The following is a 22,662-nucleotide window of genomic DNA, read 5'->3' on the forward strand; positions in this document are numbered from 1 at the left end:
ATTTAAATGAAAAGACAAAACAATTGTGAAGTAGACCAGTCCTTCAATCTAAGAACAAAGCACATGGCGGAATTCACATTTAAAATTCAATCATGTTATACGTACTGCCAGTGTAAGCTAGTTGGGATTCTGTAGTGCAAGAACAGGCAATTTGGCGTGTTTTTTGAATGCTGCTAGTCTGTTCGGGTAATATCTTCCCCTAACCAGCTTGGTCAATGCTTTTCGAACCCTTTTGTAATTTCTGGGATTCTCCTCAGGACCTGGACTTGGTCAGTGCTAAAAAGTGTAACATAAACCAATATTTTAGAATATTAATCTGATCCCTATTTACCACCCTACTAAATCTTTATAGCTTGAAGCTGGACCTTTCTCCTTATTTTACACTACTGGAGCACACAGTGAGTTCTGTTCATAGTAGTTTCTTCTAAAGTGCGATTATTCCGTACATGTTGAAGCAGGTTTCTGGAGGGAAAACAAGTTATGGATTTAACTTTGTATCCTGCTGGCAAGTGCGCACATCTTTTCATAATATCATCTGTTAGTCGAGCGAGGTTCTAAGTTTTGCCTGATAAGACTTCTATAGAGGCTATTTAGGACTAATGTTAATTGTGCTGCCAATTTACAAATTTAAACAACTTCTCTGCTCTTTATGGTAATCCGCAAATTGCATTCTTCGAATTGCAGTCTTCGAATGAATTTGAATTATTCCTAACCTTTGGCAGACCAGCGTGTCTGAAAAGATTGAAACAATGTGTCATGCTTAATTGTCTTCATGGAGCTCACAGAGACTAGGAGCACACATTTTGACCGTGCTTGATCTAGACTTGCCTTATGAATTGAAACACATCGATTTCTTCCTGTGGTGTAACTTCTGTGGTTTTCAGAACGGCGTGTCTGAACAAATCCGAAACATTGTATCATTTCGGTACGTTCGTGAGGCTGACAAAGTCTGGTTGCGCGCATGCAAGAAAAATGTATTTTCACTTGCCTTTCAGAATGAAGCACATTAATTCCTTTCTCCTCCTTACTTGACCGGTGGCGTATAAGCAACGGGGAAGTGGATGAAGGCAGGACGAATCTGGTAGGCATTACTAATAGACTGTCTGTAGCGCATAAGTTGCAATACTGTGATGCATGCTAGGATTGGTGGTCTGATTCTTGAGCACACTTTCAACTGTGCGATTAAATGTTAGTTTGTCTCGCATAAACAGTTATTTTGCTATCTCTTTTTGCAAATACTGTTATGGATGAAGGTGACAGTCTGTTGATCTCCGTCATTTCATTAAATCCTGGAGAAGCTGTATTAAATTTCATTATCAAATACGCTTCTCTTCTAGGTAGTGCGATTTCTGGATTCCCGCCTCTGGGGTTTGGCTTGATGACATTGAAGACAGTCCAGTTGTGATTCAGTTCTTGGAAATGGTTCACTAAGGGTGCACTCATCACTTTATTCTTTAATTTGGAACGATGTTGCGCAATTCTTTGTCTGACCTCCTGTGTGGTTTTACCAATGTACATTTGTGAGCTTGGGCAAATGATCGCATAAACTACATTTCTAGTTTTACAATTTGTAAAATCATTAAGTGTCCATTGTTTGCGACCATTTGTATAGACCGATCCCTCAAAGGCCAGACAATTTACACATTTGTGGTGACCTTGAATGGGTTGGAGATTCAGGAAGGAACGCAAGTTAACTGGTTTCTTCTGCTTTTTGTCTGTGGCCCTGATTTTACGTTGCCCAATACTGGTGTTTTGCTTTAAGGTGAAGTTCTTCATCCATTCCTTTGATAAGATGCCAGTTTTGGCGAATTATATTTTCAAACGCATTTGTATGCAGGCCAAACGTTGATACGCATACCAGTCTGTTCATTGGTGTTTTAGGATTTTTGTGCAGCAATTCTTCTCTTGGTGCAAACCAAGCCCTTTCCCTTAAATGTTTCAGTAATTTATGTGGGTAGCCTTTCTCTCTGTTTTTCCATCAGCAAGTATGAATGGAGGTCATAGTCCTCCCTCCATGTGCAGATACGTCTCACTCTCAGAAACTGGCCATACAGTAAGTTGTCTTTCAAACTTTTGGGTTGGAAACTTTTGAAATGCAAGGCAGTATTTTTATCTATAGCTCTGGTGTATAAGTGGTTATTAAGCCCATTTCTGAGGGTCAGTCTTCTACATCAAGAAATTTGAGACTTGTTTGACTGTGGGCCAGGCTGATCTTTGTCTGGATTTCTATTATTTAGCCAATTGTGGAACTTCAAATGATCTTCTTTTCTTTGCTTCCCCTCCAGATGCACCAAATGTCGTCAGTATATCGGTACCACTGTGATATTTGGTTGACGAATGGGTTATCTTAAACGTGTTTTTCCTCATATCTCGACATGTACGGCACTGCCATTTCTGGGGCGAAGGGACACCCCATTGCGGTCTCTTTAATTTGGACAAAGAAGTCGTTCTGAAACTGGAAATAATTCTTTTTGAGTGGCACTGATGCCAAACTTAAGATGAAATATGTCAGTACTTGGTGCGGGCGCTCTCTACTATCCAGATAGGATTCAAGGGCTTCTAGTGCATATTCCTGGAGAATTTGGATGTAAAACTAAACGACATCCAATGTCACCATTCTTTGGTCGACGGGATCAAAGTCATACCCTTCTACTCTGTTAATGAAATCCATTGTGTCTCTTAGATACGAGGTGACCTGTTTCAAGAATTGTTTCAAGAATATATCTTCGTATTGGGACATCGGTTCCAAAACTGTGTCACATCCAGAAACAATTGGACGGCCAAGAGGGTTGGTTGCATCCTTGTGAATTTTGGGTAGAAAATAAATCACACGTGTTCTTGGATATTTCTTAGTAAGGTATTCGAGTTCTTTGGATGTCAAGAGATGGCAAAATAGCTGTTTATGCGAGACAAACTAACATTTAATCGCACAGTTGAAAGTGTGCTCAAGAATCTGACCACCAATCCCAGCACGCATCACCGTATTGCAATTTATACACTGTAGACAGTCGATTAGTAATGCCTGACAGATTCGTCCTGCCTTCATTCACTTCCGCGTTGCTTAAATGCCACCAGTCAACTGAGGCAGAGAGAGGAATTAATGTGCTTCATTCTGAAAGGCAAGTGAAAATACATTTTTTTTGCATTCGCGCAACCAGACTGTCAGCCTCACGAATGTACCGAAATGATGCAATGTTTCGGATTTTTTCAGACACGCCATTCTGAAATACCAGAGAATTTACACCACGGAAAAAAATCGATGTGTTTCAATTCATAATGCAAGTCTAGACCAAGCGCAGTCCAAATGTGTGCCCCCGTCTCTATGAGCTCTGTGAAAACAATTAAGCACGAGACAATTAAGCATGATACATTGTTTCAATCTTTTCAGACACGCCGGTCTACCAAAGGTTCGGAATAATTCAAGTTTGTTCGAAGACTGCAGTTTACGGACTACCATAAAGAGCCGGAAAGTTTGTTAAATTTGTAAATTGGCAGCACAATTAACGTTAGTCCTAAATATCCTCTATAGAAGTCTTATCTGGCATAACTTAGAACCTCACTCAACCAACAGATGATATAATGAAACTATGTGTGCACCTGCCAACAGGATACAAAGTTAAATCCATAACTTGATTTCCCTCCTGAAACCTGCTTCAACATGTACGGAATAGTCGCACTTTCGAAGAAACCACTATGAACAGAACTCACTGTGTGCTCCAGTAGTGTACAATAAGGAGAAAGATACAGCCACAAGCCATAATCATTTAGTAGGGTGGTAAATAGGAATCAGATTAATATTCTAAAATATTGTTTTATGTTTCACTTTTTAGCACTGACCAAGTCCCGGTCCTGAGGAGTACCCGAGAAATTACGAAAGGGTTTGAAACTCGTTGACCATGCTGGTTGGGGGAAGATATTACCCGAACAGACTAGCAGCAGTCAGGAAACACGGCAAATTGCCTGTTCTTGCACTACAGAATCCCAACCAGCTTACACTGGCAGGATGTACAACATGATTGAATTTTAAATATGTAAACCGCCATGTGCTTTGTTCTTAGATTGAAGGACTGGTCTACTTCACAATTGTTTTGCCTTTTTATTTAAATGTTAATTTTTTCGTATGTTGCATTATCACTGTGAAATGTATATATGCAAAAAAGAGAAAAAGTTGCCCTTCTAAGAAAGACATGCTATGAATGTTTAAAATCGTGTTCAAACTAAAAAAGGAGTGTGAAATAAATCACCAAGGCCACTGTAATTGCAAATGTGGTTCTTATAGCAAAATATTATAATTTGACTAGAGTGCCTAGACACTGAAATTGTTGATTTTACTTTATAGGAGGCCCAGTCTGGGTACTAGTAACAGGCCCAAACCCCCACTTTTATAAACTTTCTAAAAGTGGCATTTTCAGAATTGTAATTTGAAATCCCACTTCGCCATAAGTTAAGATTTTAATTTAGGATTCCAGGGACACCAATATGACTGTTTAACCCTTCTCATTTAGAAATTATACTTATAAAATATAATAAGGTAACTCCAATGTTGAGAGATGCAGTGTTGAAAAATGAATATAAGAGGCCTACCCTAGGCGTGAATTATATGGTTTAAAAGGAAAGGTTTGGGCCTGGCCAAAGGCTTACTTTGTCAGGTCGAATTGGCAGTTTAAACTGCACACACATTCTGTTTACAGTGCTACTTAAGAGGGTGGCACAACCAGTGCTGCTGGTCCACTAGTACCATTTAATTTACAGGCCCTGGTCACATGTATTGCCACTTTACTAGGGTCTTAAAATGTAATTAAATATACCAATTGGGTATAAGCCAGTGTTACCATGTTTTAGGAAAAAGTACAAACACTTTAGCTCTGGCTAGCAGTGGTAAAGTGTGCAGAGTCCTAATCCAGCAAAAACAAAGTCGGCAAAAACATGAGGTATGAAGGCAAAAAGTTTAGAGAAATCACGCCAAGGATGCCAATTGTAACATTCACCTTTACAATGCATCCTTTTCCATGCATCACCCGTCCCATGCAGGGTTTACCATGCAGGTAAGTACTACACAGCCTATTTTAAATGTACCTTTACAATATGGTACTTAACCATACAGGGAAGTTTTTTTTCACATGACATAGTACACATAAATATATCAAAGCAATATCTTTTTAGGCTAAGAGCGCCGCATAAATTATGCAAAATAGGAAGCAGGAAACTCTGGGTAGTCCCTAAGTTTTAGCTGAAGAGCATGTCCTTTCCTTGGAACTATCTACAACACCACGGACACGCAAAAACTGATGATCACAAATGTCACGTTTTCTAACCCAGTTTTGAAGCATAGGATTAGCATAGTGCCATAGGCGCTGATGTAAATGACAAAAGCCTTTTACCACCACTGGCACAGCATTACAACTTCAGAATGATGAAATACCATCGAAGCCAACCAAAGGCATTTGAAAAGAGCAGTTTTGAGTGTTAGTGGTGTTTTAGAGTGTTCCATATAAAGCAGCTGCTCTCCACCTAAAACCTGTGCTCCACCCAGAGTTCCCTACTTCTTTTTTTTTTTTTTTTTCTTATATCAAAATATACACATATTACACAGTGGTGGTCGCCATGGTGTGGATACATTTAGGACCGGGATTCCATAGGAAATAGATTTTTTGATTTGCTAATAACTGTTGTGCCATTTGATGACGAGACTTTGCATGGCATGGGCATGAGTGATGGTTACTTCAGTTAACTAATAGTTGGTCATTTTCAGTTTATTTTTGTTTATAATGTAAATTCTAACTGATATTCTCACCTAACTGTAACATCACTTAGTTACCTACTGGCAGTCACCAGTACGTAGTTCTAGTTAGGAACCAGTTTACATAGGAAAAGTGTTTTGTGTTTTGCTAATAACTTTGACTCCATTTGTTGAATCTTCAAAAAAAAAAAAAATCAAGACAGTCACAGGATGATGTCATCAATGATGTCATTGACCATGTCATGAGTAATTTAATATATGAGGTCATAGCAGTGCGTTGCCGGTGCGTAAGTTATAGTTAGATCAGGTAACTACAACTGCTGAATTTCACTGGTTTTGTACGAGTGAAATCTGAGCCTAACTATAACGTCCCTGTAGCCTTTGGTTTATTCAGTTAATTTCCAAGGTTTTCTTTTTTTTTTACATTTTAGTCCCCAACTGTAACCTCTAACCTTTCAGAGTGGGTTTGTGAGTGGCGTTATAGGTTGTGACTGAGTGTGTGAGTTGGTATGTGGGTGTCTGAGTGAGTGCATGAGTAGCTGTGTGAGTGTGTTAATGTGTGAGTGGCTTTATGGGTGTGTGAGTGGCTATATGGGTCTGTACAGTGAGTGGATAAAGGGGACAGGGCCTCCAAAGTCCTTACACCAATCGTGATCTGTGGAACTTACTGGAGGTAACAGGAGGGTTGATTGCCCCCCAGTGACTCTCAGCATCCAAGGGAACTTCATCCCCCAACCAGTAGTGTGGCAGGAGGCTCGTTTCCAGAGTGGTACAGAAAGGGGGTGGGCCTCCATGCTCTGTCTCATCAAACCCGCTGTGTGGAACTTACTGGAGGTAAGAGGAGGGGTTCTTCGCCCCCAAGGACCCTCACCATCCAAGTGGACTTCATCTTCCAACCAGTAGTGCACCAGGAGGTGCATTTGCTGACTGGTGGAGAAAGCGGGAGGGAACTTAGAGCTGTGTCAGGATTGGCGGTTCCACAGAGAATGGGGATCGGGGGATTCCTGTGTGTTGAGAAAAATGTATTGGCCTTTGAGTCCATCTGGGATCCCTCTAACTCACTCTTGTGATCAGGGTACCTCTACCCTGACCGCTTTATTCACTTTGCACAGAGATTTTCAGCCCCAGGGACTGTTTCTTGATACATAAAATGATGACCTCAACTTCCCAGTTAGTTCACGGCCAGCCAGTCCTAGCCCTGTGGTGTGTGGATCCACGCCCCTAGATATACAAATTTGGATTTCAGTTAGTATCGCTGAAACTACTGAGCAGATTTACACAAACTACCAAAAGGCACTTATCTGGACCAAAATCTACCTTTTTGCTAGATTTGGTGTAATTCCATTCAGCAGTTGGGGCTCTAGTCCTGTTCAAAACTCCTATGGGAATTACATGGGTAAAACGTGTTTTGGGACCCCGTTTTTCTCTTCCCTTGCTTGACGAATCACCCTGAAACTTTCAAGACTGCAGCTGAAGTGACTGTCAAATTAGTTTTGAAAATGTTGAGAAGATTAATCAAATTTATTAACAAAACAAAAAACGCTTTTCCTATGGAAACTAGTTCCTAACTATAACTACCTACTGGCAACCGCATATATATGTATGTAGTTGTGTGTGTGTTTGTGTATATCTGTTACCTTGTTAACCCATAAGCCCCTAACCCCACATCTACCCTAAATCCTAAACATTTCTTTCACACCCAAAAACCCATACCCACCCTAAACCTTAGAAATTCCCTTGCCATCCAAAAACCCGTATCCTCCCTAAAAATACCCTTGACACCCAAAAACCCATACCTACCCTAACCCCTAAAAATACCCTTACTGCCGAAAAACCCATCGCCGACCATAAACCCTAAAAACCCCTTACCACTAAAACGCCCACACCCACCCTAAGTCCTAAAAATAGCCTTGACACCCAATACCCTTGCATATATTTCACTAAAAACCAAAGGTTACAGGGACGTTCTAGTTAGGTTCAGATTTTACATGCACAAAATCATAGAAATTCATCTGTTATAGTTATTTCAAGTAACTATAACTCGTTCCCTAAGTTAACTATAACTTGCGCCCTCGCCATGCACAGTTTTCTCATCAATAATTTTACTGCAAATGTTATATAGTGATATTATCAATGATGTCATGGGTGATGTAATACCTTGGGTAATCAGCTGTGCATGTCGATAGTGCGAGTTATATTTACCCTATGGCACAAGTTATAGTTACATGAAATGACTCCTACTACAACAGCTGAATTTCTTTGATTTTGTGCATGTAAAATCTGTATCTAACTAAAACGTCCTTCTGACCTTTGTTTTTTTAGTAGATTTGTATGCTGGTTTTAAATTTGGTTTCCTAACTATAACTTCTGTGTAACCTTTAGTTTTTTTCAGTGAATTTCCAGTTTTTCTTTCATGCTAAGTAAGATGTCCATCACACTGCACAGTGGTGGGTGGTGGGGTGGGGAGGACCCAGGTCCTGGTCTTGCATGGTGTTGTGCATTCTCCACCCAAGCTTGCTGCTCCTGCCCCCCCTTCTCCTTGCCATCCACTGTCCAAGTCCATGCTAATGCTCCCTCATTACAACCCTGTGTGGCCATTGTACTGCCACTGCCCTTCCTGCCTACCCTGAAGTTAGCTTGCTGCGCCATCGCCCTCCTCCCTACTCTCTGTTGTCCGAGTCTATGCACCAGCCCTCTACCTTCTGCTCTGCATGGTCCAATGTGCTGCCACTGCCCTCCATTTAGGTTGATATCCCTATACACTCTTCCTGCCCTTCATTGCCCAAATCTATGCCCTATCATTGCCCTCCTGCTTAGCCTCTTGTGCTCAGCTTGCTGCTCCTACCCTCCTTGCCCCAGCTCTCCGATGTCTGCGTGCATGCCCCTGCTCCATCCTTTCAGCCCACCATGTTCCATGGACCTGCCACTGCCCCTCCTATCTACTCTTGAGTGTTCTGTTGAGCTGCCACTGCCTAGCATGGTCAGATGGCTGCCTGTCCAAGTTCCATGCCCCGATCCCCTCCCTCCTGTCCTCCATGGTCCATTTTGCTGCTTCTCCCTTCTGCCATCCATGATCTGTTGTGCTGCAACTACTCCCCCTGCCTGCTCTGTGTAGTCTGTTGTGAAGCCCCTTACCTCTCTTGTCTGTGTTCAGCCTCTACCCCTCCCGTCTAACCTCATGGTCCTTTGTGCATGCTGCTGCCGCCCCCTCCCTCTTGCCCACCATGTTTGTTGTGCTTACACTAACCCTTCCACTTGCCATGCATGGTCTTCTGCGTTGCCACAGCCCTTCCCACCTGCCCTGTGTGGTCAGCTTGCTGCCATACTCTCAACTTCCGTCTGTTGTCTGTGTGTATGCCATTATAGTCTCACTGTTGCCCTCAATGGTATGTTGTGCTTACAGTGTCCATCTCACCTGCCCTCCATGGTCAGCTTGCTGCTCCTACCCTCAGTTTTCCTTGTGCAGGCCACTATTCACTACCTCCTGCTTTGTCTGTTCCATTGTCGTGCCCCTGCCCCATCCCTCTTGCCCTTCCTGGTCCACTATGCTGCAACTGCTCCTTCTGTCTGATATGGTCAGGTTGCTTCCCTTGCCTCTTGACCCTCTCCTCTTTGTTATCCATGTGCATGGCCCTGCCCCCTCCCTATTGCTTTTCATTTTCCGTTGTGCTGCACTGCTGTCTCGCTTGCCCTGTGTGGTGTATTGTGCTGCTGCAACCCCTGACGCCAGCCCTGTAAGGTCTGTTTGGTGCCCCTGTCCATCTCCCTCCTGTCCTCTGTTATCCGATTCCATGTCCCTACCCCTTTCCTTTTGAGCTCCGTGATCCAATGTACCAAACGTGCCAACATTTTGAGCTTGGTAAGGGGGAGATTAAAAAAATATATATACCTGGGGAATTGATTTCCCCCCTTGACTTGCATTGAAAAAGAGATGTTTGGCAAGAGACAGAGAATGTAAAGCTCTGTTGGGCTTAAAAACTTCATAAGTCTACTGCCTTAATCGGGTCTGTTGGCATGTATGGTTGTACTGCCACTGCCACTTCCTTCTGCCCTCAATGGTCTATTATATTGCCACAGCCTCTCTTGCCTGTCCTGCACGGTTGGTTTGTTGCCCCTGCCCCCTTTCCTATGCCCCCCATGGTATGTTGTGCTGCCACTGCCCCTCCCGCCTGCCCAGCGCGGTCAACTTTTTGCCTCTGCACCGTCCTCCCAGCTCTCAATTTTACAAGTCTGTTCCCCCTGACATCTGCCTCCCCACAGTATTTTAATGAACAACTAGACTGCTTACATGCTATATTTATTATAAAAGTGTGGCACGCCTGACATCTTGTTATAATCAAAACTGTAATACCCAAAGCATATCCTTTAGAAATTATCAAAATTATAGTGTCTTACTCCCATAGAAATTCTGGTTAGTGCTCTAATTAACTAGTTCTCAAATAGCAACAAAGCACTTTTAAATGATTTGCTATATATTTTTTTACCTGGTTGATCACTGGATTATATGTTACACAGAGGATATGGCATTCTGACCAGAGTTGCAGACTTTGCAACTGGGGAACCAGGTTCATGTCTCAGTGTAAGCTTGACATCCTGTGATTCTGGGGAAATCACTTAATCTCCCAAATCCTAAAACCAAATTGAATGTGTCCTTGTGTAATATAACTGATGCACATGATAAGCACTCCAGTACCTTCGGGTTAAGTCTGTGCTATTAAAAAACTGGGGAAAAAACTAAAGAAATTAAGTGTTTTGCACAGTTCTGTCATTGTGTATACTTGTTCTACATTTGGATGATATTTGTGCTACATTTCTGCTATTTTTTTCTCTGGTGTCCATCTTGGAAGTTCCCTAATTTCCTGCTTTACTGCTGTATCCTCCGTAGAAAATGTTTTCCGGTTTCCACTTCAATTCCATCAAGATAGCATTCAGATGTGCCACACTTGTTGCATATATTCAGAATGTTAGCATTGTAGTTGCTCATTACAACACTGTAGTAAAGCTGCTGATCACCAGGGATTTAACTGTCCGTCTGCTGCTGGTGTCAAAATGCTTTAAAGAAATATAAGAGGAGGATGTTTGAGAACTCTTAAAATGTGTCCTAATTTTTCCTTCTACAGCACTAACCATAAATTCTGTGACTAAATTAACCCCCTCATTGTGTTCCTTTCTGAATTAAATGTTTTAAGATTTGCCAGTTTGATTCAATCAAGATGGCTTCAGGTGTGCCATACTTTAGTCATAAGTAAGGATGTTAGCGCTTGAGTTGTTCTTTTGAACACTCTGATAGGCTACAGTAGAACACAATGGAATCAACTGACAGGATGCTCCTGTTGGAAGTGCATGTTTTACTGAGAATGTCAGACTTCACTCTCATATGGCTGAATTTACAGAATATGTGCTCTTGTCTTTGCTTCTGCAGCACCTTCAATAACTTCTATGGGATTAATGAAATCCCAGCAAAAGGCTTTTTCACAGGGTAAAATCACATTAGAAGACACCACAATTCCTAAAATGTATATGGTACCAACAACAAATGATTTATATTGTAATTAAAGTCTGTTATCACCCTTTATACATTCTCCTTTTTGTGACCCTCAAAACCTGCCATTCACTACAATGCATTTCAACGGGGTGCTATCATGGATCTTGGTCCCAAGATGGTTGCTACCACTTCTCTAGTTTTAGCTTCTGGAGCTATTCATCACCTTACCCTTCTCATCTTCTACCACGACTCGCGGCCCCCGCTTCGCGGGAGCCGCTCGAGGGACTGGGTTCTCGTTTCCTGCCTCTGGGACGACAACGGCGACTGGATCCCGCGCTGGCCGCTGTGCTAGAATCTGTTGAGGGGCTGCTGCTGGACGCACGAACTGCTGGGAGCGCCCGGGACTGCGAGGACCAGGGTGCTGAGCGACACGCTGAATAGCCGCACCTGGTCCTCTTCCCGACTCCTCCCCCAACACCACTTCCCCTCACCTTAAAATCAGCCTTACATTTACACGCGCAAGCGGGACGCGCACGGGTCTTAGCACGGGGCTAAGACCGGGCAAAGAGCGGGCCGTTTGAGGCCGTTCGAGGACGGTTGAGGCCGGGTCCGGGCTATCCTCTAACTTCATCCTCGATCCAACCAGGAGATCATGGCTGCAAGGGAAACCAGGAGCACCGTTGCCAGGTCTGGAGCACAAACTCTTTCCACTCTGGGGACTATGGATAACTTTATCATAAGGGCTAACTCTGTACTTGATAAAGAAATAATCACGCTAGAGAGGAGATTGTCACAGGGATTGGCTGCATCAAAACGCTCTTCTCTTGGGGCTATTGCTAGGGCTCTATCACCCATTCAACAGGGCCTACCGGAGAATACCAGGAATCTGAGTCTAACACCACCACTACTAGGGTTAGTTGACGAAGCCCAACCTTCACCTAATATCGATAGCACTGATATACAAGGCGATTCTCAAAGCCTTCTCCTTGTCCCCTCCAACCAACCCTCACAGGGTCCTGATTCTAGGAATAGGACCCTAGAGGTTAGCCAAGGCAAAGGCGCAATCAAGAAAAGGAAACAGCCCACCCAGGGTTCGGGGGGGAAAAAATCCAAAATACTAAAATATGATGACCCCCAACCCCCACGAAATAGGAACAAGAGACGAGGGAGGACCCCCCAGGTGTGTAACACTAACACAAGGGTAGAAGCTACTCCCCTATTGTCAAGTAGTCTCCTTGCAACTTCTAATACTGATGGGGAAGCACAACCAGGGGATAGAGCCCTGAGTTTCACCATTGAACGCCTGATAAACTCCCTCGAAGATAGACTAACACGGTTAGAGGCTAGGCTAAGTGGCATTGAGGAGGGTATAAATGCTACTCAGCGATCCCTTACGGAATATACCAGGGGGCATGTGAAAGTAGAGGGTAGGTTGACTAGAATGGAGGACTTAACGAAAGATTTGGTAAAGGGTGTAGGGACACTGAAGGTATCGCTAAATAGTAGTGGTATCTGTTCTAAGTGTGTAGCGAGGGGGGGTGCATCCCCCGCAATACCATCATCCTCTCACCAAACGAACCCATTCTACTCAGCCATTACCCAATCTAGTATATCTGCTACCAATAATCTAGCCCCAAGCAATAACACAGTACGGGACATTTCAAACCCTTCCCCTCCACCCCCCCCCCCATCTCTACTTCAGGGGGAGGATACTATTAATAAAACTTCGGCAATGGCTATCCCTGTCACTCAGACACAGGGTCCTAATTTTCCGGTAAACTTACCAAATGGACCCAATCTATACCCCAGGGAGCAACTCATGCAACCTCAGATGAAGATCCCTGATCCCAAGCCCGCCAGGAGACCAGCCCATCTACCTCCTGGTGCCGCTCCCTACGTGGTAGTCCTTAGTGGTGTCCCGGAGCTTGCTGAGGGCTCCAATGAGACTCCCACTTCGATCAAAAACAAGACTATAGACTGGCTCAATAAATTCAGGCCCCTACCCCCAGGCATGTACAACGAGGTCATTTTGGCAAGGCGGGTTCCGTGGGTAGGAGAGACAGTCAAAAGGGGAAAAGTGGACTGTGTTCTGGTCAACTTTAGAGACCCAAGAACTGTTGCTTACATCTGCAATTGGGTTGGGGGTTCACCACACACCACCATACAGACACTTCCCCTATCAGCTTTTTACCCCGACAAAACAGAGCGGTTTACGGAGGGAGGCGATGAGGGTTGGTCATGGGTGGGCCGGAGAAAGCTGCATCAGGGAAGAAGTGTTCATCCCCAAGGGGACCCTAGGGGCATCAATAGATGGAATCAGCGAGCCTCAGATCTGAATGGGGTTCTATTCGCTCACTCTAATAGATTCGACTGCCTCAATGCTGTGGATTGACGGTGCAGTCCCAAAGGGGACTGCACCGTCCGCCCTGCATTTGGGGGGGGAGAGGAAAAATGGGGCGGGCGGGTGCTCACTCAGACAGATCCCCTCGCCACGGGCTATCCTAGATAGTGAATGCGCCGATACTGGGGACCGGGCCCCCTCTGGGCCAGCTCAAAGTACTCCTGACGAGATTGTCACAAGTACAGCTAAAGATCTGAGGTCACTAGAAATCCTATCTTGGAACATTGCGGGGTTACCCAATAAGTTAGATTGCGGCGAATGGGCGACCTTCATAAAGAAATATGATATATGCATGTTCCAGGAGACGTGGGCTAGAGAGAACTATTGCTACCCTGGGTTTGCAACTTTTAATGTTCTAGCCATATGGAGAGGGAAGGGACGCCCGTCTGGTGGTTTGTCAATATGGATTGGTTCTCATCTTGGCTGTACGGCCGAGATTGTAGAAACAAATTCAGTGGACATTTTGTGTGTGGCCCTACGCTGGCCCACCGGGATGGGTTTAACACTGGTAAACGTATATTCCAGACCGGTTGGAGTAGCGGGCACTTCAGGGACAATGGAGGACCTGATGACATTCCTTGACTCTGTCTCTAGTTCAGCAACACTCTTGGTCGGAGGTGACTTTAACATCCAGTTTGAACCATTCCCGACTTACCTAAATGGAGTTAGCAGTGAGGAGGACGATCTCTGGGATATTCCAATTATTGCGGGTCCCCCGGTTAGGTCGTGCTCACCACTCCTATCCCAAATAATAACCATGACCCTTGCAAACTCACTTAGAGCTTGCAATGGCAGATTCAAAGGGGACATACCACCACAACCAACCTTCAATAGACTAGGCCAGGAGTCCCGGATAGATTATATATTAACCAAACTACAGGACTGGAAACTAGTTAAGGAATTTAAAATAGTCCCCAGGCTGGATAGTGATCACAATGGCCTGTCCCTCTCCCTGGCTGCTGACGGATTTTTTATCGCTGTTGCCACAGAAAATAGAGTACTCGTCCCAAGTCTAACCTTATCTAGTAATCGGAGAAGAATAAGGTGGGAAAAACTCCTAGAAAACCCAAACCGCCTCAGGACAATTTATGAGCTAGTGGCATCAGCCCTTGAAAAGGTGGGAAGACTTCTCCCACTATTGCCCTCCCCTGATGGGTGCCTTCCTCTCTGGGACATCCATCTGACCCTGTGCAACAACCTCGCCGAGGTATTGAACCCGGTGGTCCGGGAGAGGAAAGTGAGGAGAGAAAGAGCCTCCTGGTTCAATGCTAGCTGCAGGAGAGCCAAGGCAGACCTTCTCCAGACATTTAAAAGTAAGGAGGCCCCTATGGTCATTAGGGAAAAACGGGCTGCTTATAAGCTCCTTCTTGAAAATGCCAAAATAGATTGGGACTGGGAGAACTGGTCAGAAATTACACTTGCACTCAAAGACAGAGACCCCGGGAAATTCTGGCAAATAGTCAAACATGGCTCTGCTGAGCCTGCTATGGCTATAGAGGCAAATATCGCGCCTGGAGTGTGGGAGGAACACTTTTCATCCCTCTACAGTGCAGCTGGGCTGGATCACCTAGGAACCGAGGCCGGGGAAATAGCGTCCCTAACTATTGGTAACTCTTCCTTGATGGAAGATTTTAACTTGGAGGAATTGGAAATGGCAATCACTCGCCTTTCCTCGGGAAAAGCGCCAGGACTTGACAAGCTCCCAGGCGATCTTCTAAAACATGAGGTTAGGATCTGGGCCCCCTACCTCCTGGTATTGTTTAATGCTATTGTCCATGGTATGGCGGTCCCCCCCACTTGGCTCGGGGCGGAGATCGTCCCTATATTCAAAAGGGGTTCACCTCTACTCCTGGCCAACTACAGACCGATCAGTCTGATAGACGTCCCCCAGAAGCTCTTCGCGAGGCTCCTGTTGGATCGTCTCTTGGACTGGGTCGAAGATAGAGATATCTTGAGCCCCCTCCAGGCTGGGTTTCGGCAAAAGATCTCTACCATAGACCAGGTCTTCAGGCTGTCCCTTATTTACTGGAAAACAATACAATTGGAGGGTGGCAGCCTCTACACTGTATTTGTGGACCTAAGGGCGGCCTTTGACCTGGTCCCACGCGGTAAGCTGTGGGAAGTCCTGGCTAGAGTCGGGGTGCCAGGTGATCTTTTGACGATGATCATTCGCCTTCATACCAACACCTATGCTCAAGTGAGGTGTGGCAGGCAAGGCGCCTTATCTAACAAGTTTCCCGTTGACAGAGGGGTAAGACAGGGGTGTGTACTTGCACTGACCCTGTTCTGCCTCTTTGTCAATGGGGTCATCGATCACCTCAACGAGGTCCCCAATTCTGACGTCCCAAAGTTGGCAGGAAGGAGGGTTCCGGCAATTATGTTTGCGGACGATACCCTCCTTCTCTCCAAGTCGCCGATGGGAATTCAGCGTGTGCTGGATGGCTTTGGGGACTTCTGTAGTGAGCACGGATTGGAGATTAACACTCTAAAGACCAAATATATGGCCTTCAATCCGCCACCCAGGTTCCACCGCATCCCCCGCATAGGGAATATTATGCTAGAACGAGTTAACACCTTTGAATATCTTGGTGTAACCCTTAACGAGAAAATGGGGTGGGGTCCGCATCAGGAGAAAGCAAGGCTAAAATTAGTGCAACACGTGGGTGGGATACTAAGGCTGGCGGGGAAGAATAGGTCGACCCTCAAACCCATAGGTCCTCCGCTCCATATTTATAGGGTGCAAGCTAGAGGAGCCGTTATCTATGGCAGTGAACTATGGGGTCACAAAGTCTCGCCAAGCTTGACAAAAGAGGAGAATAGGTTTCTTAGGTGCCTAGTTGCCCTTCCCCCAAGCACACCCTTAGTGCCATTAAGACGCGACCTAGGCATCAGACCCCTGGAAGAAGAACTGGCGCTTCGCCCTCTGATCTACTGGCGTAGACTGTGGGCGGTGCCCGAATTGATTCATTATAGGCAGGGCTTGCAGGAAGTCCTAAGCCTCCCAAACTCGGGGAATATTGCCTGGTTCAAATTTATAAGGAGCAGTCTGGTGGGTCTAGGCCTTGACACTTTTTGGAATGATCCCCTGGATGCTTGCCCTAGGCTCCCAAAAAAGGTTCTAAATAAATTGTATTACAACTCCAAGGCTCCCACATTGTATTCTTCCAAAATCTTAGGGCCCCTTACGGAGCAATTTCTTTGCACTAAAAATGCCTACAGCTTAGAACCAACCCTGGACAATATTTACCCTGTACTAATTAGGAAGCTTTATCTACAATGGAGGCACGGGTCTTTGCCAATCCGTGCACTCACTAGTCATTGGTCTGAGTCCGCGCCCAGCACTTGCCCGGCATGCAGAGTAAGTGATGAAACCGAACTGCACATTATATTTTTTTGTCCGGGCTATAGTGAGGCGCGCAGAAAATGGATCATTCCCATTTGTAGGAATTTGGGTTTTATTAGGTGTCATGAAGCCTTCAGAATCCTCAAGAGTGAAATGGCTGCTCACATTGTGTTTGCTGTGGCCAAATTTCTGGCATACGAGAAGACGGTACCTGAAAACGCTTACCTGATTTAACTTGTACCGGGTTAAATTGTACATGACTGTTGTAACTAGCGGACATATAGATGTCCTGGTGCTTTTAATGTTGCAAGTATTTTAACCACTTTTTAATCATCTAATGTATGTTTTAAATGTTCTTTTATATTATCAATTTTATGTACCTTTTATGGAGATTTTCTCCGAAATAAAGTTCATTTTGACTTTGACTTTGGCTTCTGGAGCACCTTACATAACATTTATGGGGAAATCATGAGAAACCCGTTTTCACTCAAACATGATTCTTAAAAATCCCAGCAGAAGGCTTTTCCACAGGGTAAAATCACCTTGGAATACTCCCCAATTCCTAAAATGAGTATGGAACCATCCACAATTGATTTACATTGTAACTAAAATCTTTTATCACACTTCCTAGTAATACAAATCTAATGTAATCCTTTTTGCCCAAAAGAGCCCCTGCAGGCAAGATATTATTTGATCATCCTCTTTTGTGGTATGCACAGGATGCCACCTCCCTGAAAAGTGAACGTAGCACCGTTAACCAGATATATTGCTCTTTATTTTTGGTGGGTTGTTGAAGAGTACTGGTTCGATTGCGAAGGACCCATTGTTGGAAGCCCTAAATTTGCCATAAATTAGTCACAGCTGTTGTGTTTTGTACCTAAAGTGGAATGATAATATGGTTTCCTTTTTAATTTATGGAGACTTCTGATAATATCTGTACAAGCTGAACAGTTAAACTTCGCTGATACTTTTGTCTTTTTGTTGAAATTTTAGGTACTAGCTGCTTTACAGAAAGACAACCGGGAAATGGAAAGAGGAAGTCCATCTCTGAAACGCTGAAATGGCATTGGCATGAAAGTGTTCTGGGACATATGTAAGAAATAGCAAAGCTATTTCTTTGACTGACTTTTATGCAGTGATGAACAACTTTATTTCGGAGGTTTTGTTTTCGCACTGGAGTTGGCCTTAAAAAAGACATGTTCTGAATAATTAACCCAAGGCTAAGCCTTAAACTCAGTGGATTGACCTACTGTACTGTATTCTCTATACCTTTGTGCACCATTACACCATCTCACTTTATACCCCGTCTTAAAAGCGTAAGGAAGACTCGTACCCTTTTTCCGTTTGTTCTCATGCTGGTTCATTTGTGGGAGGCCAGTCTGCAATTATGTTGACCAGTTATCTTTCACTAGCAAAGAGGAAGCTTGCAAGGGGTTGTCTGACCAAATTAAGAACTATGCCTCCTTTATAATGCTTGATTCAGAATAATCTTTCTTATACAGTACTAGATTTGTTTTCAAATAAATAGCAGTGCATTCGAAACTTTCGTGAAACACGGTGTGGCCGAGAACGCAATCCGAATACCAAAGAAACATCTAATGTAAAACCTTAAATTATCAGTCGACTGAGCAAAAGAAAATATTCATTGAGGCAAGAAACCAGTAGATGGAATATAACCAAACTGTAGAAGGGTTTCAACACCTTGAGATAGAGTTGGCTGTGTTGTAGGTGTGTTGTTCACAATAGGACAAACTTCATGAGTCTTGTGTTCACCAGGTCTATCTATTACTTTCACAGTAAAGAAAAAGAATGGATAAGTCTAAAGGACGTACTGAAGAACTGTTGCACTAAACGCAAAAAGTTATAAATCTTCACATTTATGAGTAGTTCTATAGAGCCAAAACAAAAATGACAGGCAACAGTTGAGGGACCATTTTATGAACCGTCGTTCACCACTCTACCATAGATTAAAGTGACTATGGTGCAATTTAGAAAGTGTCTTTGAACCATAGATTATGTGAGGCCACAGTAGAAAAAGATTTACATAAAACAGGAGTGCTATAGTATTTTCAGAGATGTTGTTTGATTTCATACCAGAAATTTATATAAGATGGAACGTACATTTGAAATCCAACATTGCAGAGCTGCTAAGAAAAATGGTTTGTATCCGAGTCCTGTAAAAACTTCTCATCAAGTTTACTAATAATCTTTTATGGTTATCTGATTGTTTTCCCCATTATTAACTTCATGAAAAATCAATATGCTTGGTAAATCAAGAAACTGTTAGATTATGTGTTAACCAGTAGCTGCAAATAGAACTACATGCTAAATCCGTGTAGAGTGATCTTTTTTGTATTTTGCTACTAATGGTTTAAAATGTAATATACAGAAATGCCAAGAAGTGCAGTGGTTCTTTTCACCGTCTGTTTCCAAGGTAATACTTGGAGCTTATGGCAACATCAGTGCTTCATAACTTGAGCAGCTCAGGCAAAGTCACTTGCTATTTATTTCTGGCAATAATTAGATCTGATTGGAAAACCAATACACATAAGATGGCAGACTTATTGGTTTAAATTAAATGGTCGTGTTTCTTTAGCTTTGCTTGGTTTAGCTTATCTCAAACGCAGGTTGTGTGATTCAGTAACAGATTAAATAAAGGCCTGAGTGGTGTGGTGTTAGTTTATTCTGAGCTCCTTGCATAGAAAGCGTGCAGGCAAAACATCCAAACTATTTGCACTTTATTAGAACAGTTCTTTCCCATTGAAACTGTATCGTCCAATAAAATGAAGATTGTTTTCCGTTTATTTGTCCAATAAAAAAACTTACATATGTGCTTGTAATATAAGGCATATTTCCATAGACCTCAGCTTGTCAGGTATCTTGCTACTACTGCCCTCTTTAGTTACGGCATTTTGGCTGTTTCTTTGGCGAGTGCGTCGTGGAGTTAAGAGGCATTAGATGATGATAGTGGTGGGGATCACCCCAAAAAGTAACCACATTAACTTATTACTTAGGTGCTGCTCAAAAAGTCACATTGACAGTGTGCTCTGATTTAACATAATTTGTTCCGTGTTGGGAGTTGAATTCCTATTCTTTCAGCACTTAAATTAGGGCTATGAAAGTAGGCAATCCATCTATTGCTTCATTTAACTTCAGTGACATCTTTGTGGTTGTTTAGCAGGACGACGCTAAATGCAAATCCGTGTTCACTGATAATTTAAGAAGAATAAAATGTATAGTCTGTAACATGCTGAGTTGACCTGGCAGAACAAGCCAGATAATAAGATACAAACTGGTTTTCTTGCACTGTGACTTTTTTTTTCTTTTTTACAGTGTAAACATTCTTAAACCGTCCATACATTCATGTTTTCAAAGTAAAGGCACTTTTTGACCACTGTAGAGTTTTCTTTCACATCATTAAAATAGTGAATGTAATAAATTGAGAATATTTCAAAAGTGAAAAAGTTCCTACTGGCACATATGCACTGTTTATGTACAAATGTAATGGCTTGTTGTTTTTGATTTGGGTTTGATGTGTATATATTTCTACCTTTATTTCTTTTTGAGTACAGCTGTGTTCTTATAATGAAGAATAACAATGCAATAATGACTTTTGCACAATCTTTGTTTTTAAACGTAGATCTGGGATGTTTTACTTGGGGAACAGTGCTGGTATAGATACTCAGTCAAATGAAGTGAAAAGTTACTGCTGTGATCAGAATGAGATGGGACTCATTTTTGTGACCTAGGTCAACTGGCTTTTTACAGTGAAGTCAAAAGGTTCTTGATTTCCAGTTAATCATGATGCCAATATGGGTACTTGTTCCCGTGTACAAAGGCAGAATGTTATATCAAAAAAGTTTCCTGAAACTCTTAGTAAGCGTGGCTCAAAAATAAGGTGTTTTGGTTTCTTTATGATGCTATTTCAGTACATAAGATCTAATACAGAGCTTAGTACTCGAACACCATTGTATTCTTCATGGAAGAAGTTTCATCTTAAATCAATAATAAACTTTGTATTTCAGTTAAATAAATCATATTAAGGGTACTTTGTTTTTCTACAATAGTAGATTGGATTATCAGCGCTGCCTCGCTGCTTTTCCCTTTTACTTTTTTAATGTACAGCTAAAGTTTAACATTTTTGTTTTATTGAGCTAAATGGGTGTATCAAACTGGAATTATAACTTTTATGGACTAATGTTTTTATTAAAGTCATGAAAATAATGTTGACGTTCACTGACTTTTTTTTAAATTAATTACAAATAGACTCTACTAGTATATGACTTTTATTTATGTGAAGTATAAATAACTATCTTGAGCGACGGTACACATTTCCATGGTTTTTTTGAGGAGTGGGTAACGACTTTGTGCTTATCCTGGACCAGACTTCTCCAGCTGATATTTTCTCTTTCAGTTGGTCGTTTAACATATAAATGTGCCTGTAATAAAGTGATCTATTAATTGATATTGCATTCCAATTATGGTGCAGTTTACATTTCTGAAAATCTCCAAAATACTTGCTTCCAAACGGTCATATTTTTTTCCTAAGGATCCCAATATTACAAATTATTGTGATAGGGTGGATATGTAGATATGAATTTGGAAATGTTTGTCAGTCACAAATGTAAAATATGGGTCATACTGAGAGCTTTGTCAAAAACTCTGAATATAAGATGTAGTTACATTTATGCAATTAAAACTGCACTACATATGGGACCTTGTAGTGGCCAGTCTGTCTCCTCTGTGCTGTAAACTCTCACCTAATTTCTCCTTTATTCTTGTTGGTGCTTCCGATATCGTACCTTGTTTTGCATGCACCTTTTGCTCAGGGAGCGAGAGGCCTAATGACATCCAGACAAGGTGCTCTAAGGGCTTTGTGACCATGCCTGTTGCTATGGATCATGAAACTCCTTGTCTTGTCTACCAGAGCCCAGTTAAAGAAACTGACTTTCCAATAATAGCTAGCCCACAGACCAAAAAGAAGCACAGTGTATTGCAGGTATGGATGTGGGAGGTTGTGACATCCATGTTCTTTTCGATCTATTGATTTTGAAATGTTGCTAGATAAAATGTCTGCACAGCAAGGGAACCTGGAGTCCAGAACAGACTCCATCTGCTGCCTATGGGTGTAAAGGCTTGAAGACATTCTCAGCGTTTCATTTCCCTCATCCTCATTCCTACCTTGCTTCTGCCTCTTGGAGACTTCTACAGGACATCACCCATGATCCTAGATGAAAGTAGATTTCTACACCTTCCTATATGCAAGAAGTTTGTTGTTAGTAAAATTAAACACTGGGTATATCTGCCTCTTGGGCCGTTTATATTCAAAATATGTCCTTTCTGTCTTACCAAACAAATATGCAGTTCACATGGTGGCCTTGGGAGCAAAATGTAATTGGTTAGAACTAATCAATGACTTTGGTGTGGAAGAAAATGCATAATACACTGGTATTGCAATGAAGAGGAGCAGTCCTGCTTCGAAATTCATTTAATACAACTGATTTCAATGCACAAAGTTGTGAAAAGAGTAAGACTTCACTTACCATAAGGATCTTCATTCAAAGGGATGCAGCACTTGTGGTGTTTTTGATTGTCAGTGACCTCTTTTGACTTATTTTGGGCGTTGTGATTTTGTTTTATACCATTTTTTCCATCAACCTTCTCTTCATTTTTGCTCCAACATGGTTAATTAA

The 22,662-nt window shown here is 42.7% G+C and overlaps 1 protein-coding gene across 7 annotated transcripts in view; it reads left to right on the forward strand.

Annotated features, from left to right (window-relative positions):
• Positions 1 to 21,193, forward strand: part of TBC1D14 (TBC1 domain family member 14) — a 767,086-nt gene extending 745,893 nt beyond the window's left edge. For all 7 annotated transcript variants that reach the window (XM_085642453.1, XM_085642450.1, XM_085642454.1 and 4 more), the window contains one exon: positions 17,963 to 21,193. In XM_085642453.1, coding sequence (XP_085498579.1) covers positions 17,963 to 18,028 — 66 coding nt within the window. In that variant the 3' untranslated portion in view covers positions 18,029 to 21,193. The remainder of the gene's footprint in view (positions 1 to 17,962) is intronic.
• Positions 21,194 to 22,662: the final 1,469 nt, after the last annotated feature.

Source organism: Triturus cristatus, chromosome 2_2 (genome assembly GCF_964204655.1).
Source record: "Triturus cristatus chromosome 2_2, aTriCri1.1, whole genome shotgun sequence".
NCBI lineage: Eukaryota > Metazoa > Chordata > Amphibia > Caudata > Salamandridae > Triturus > Triturus cristatus.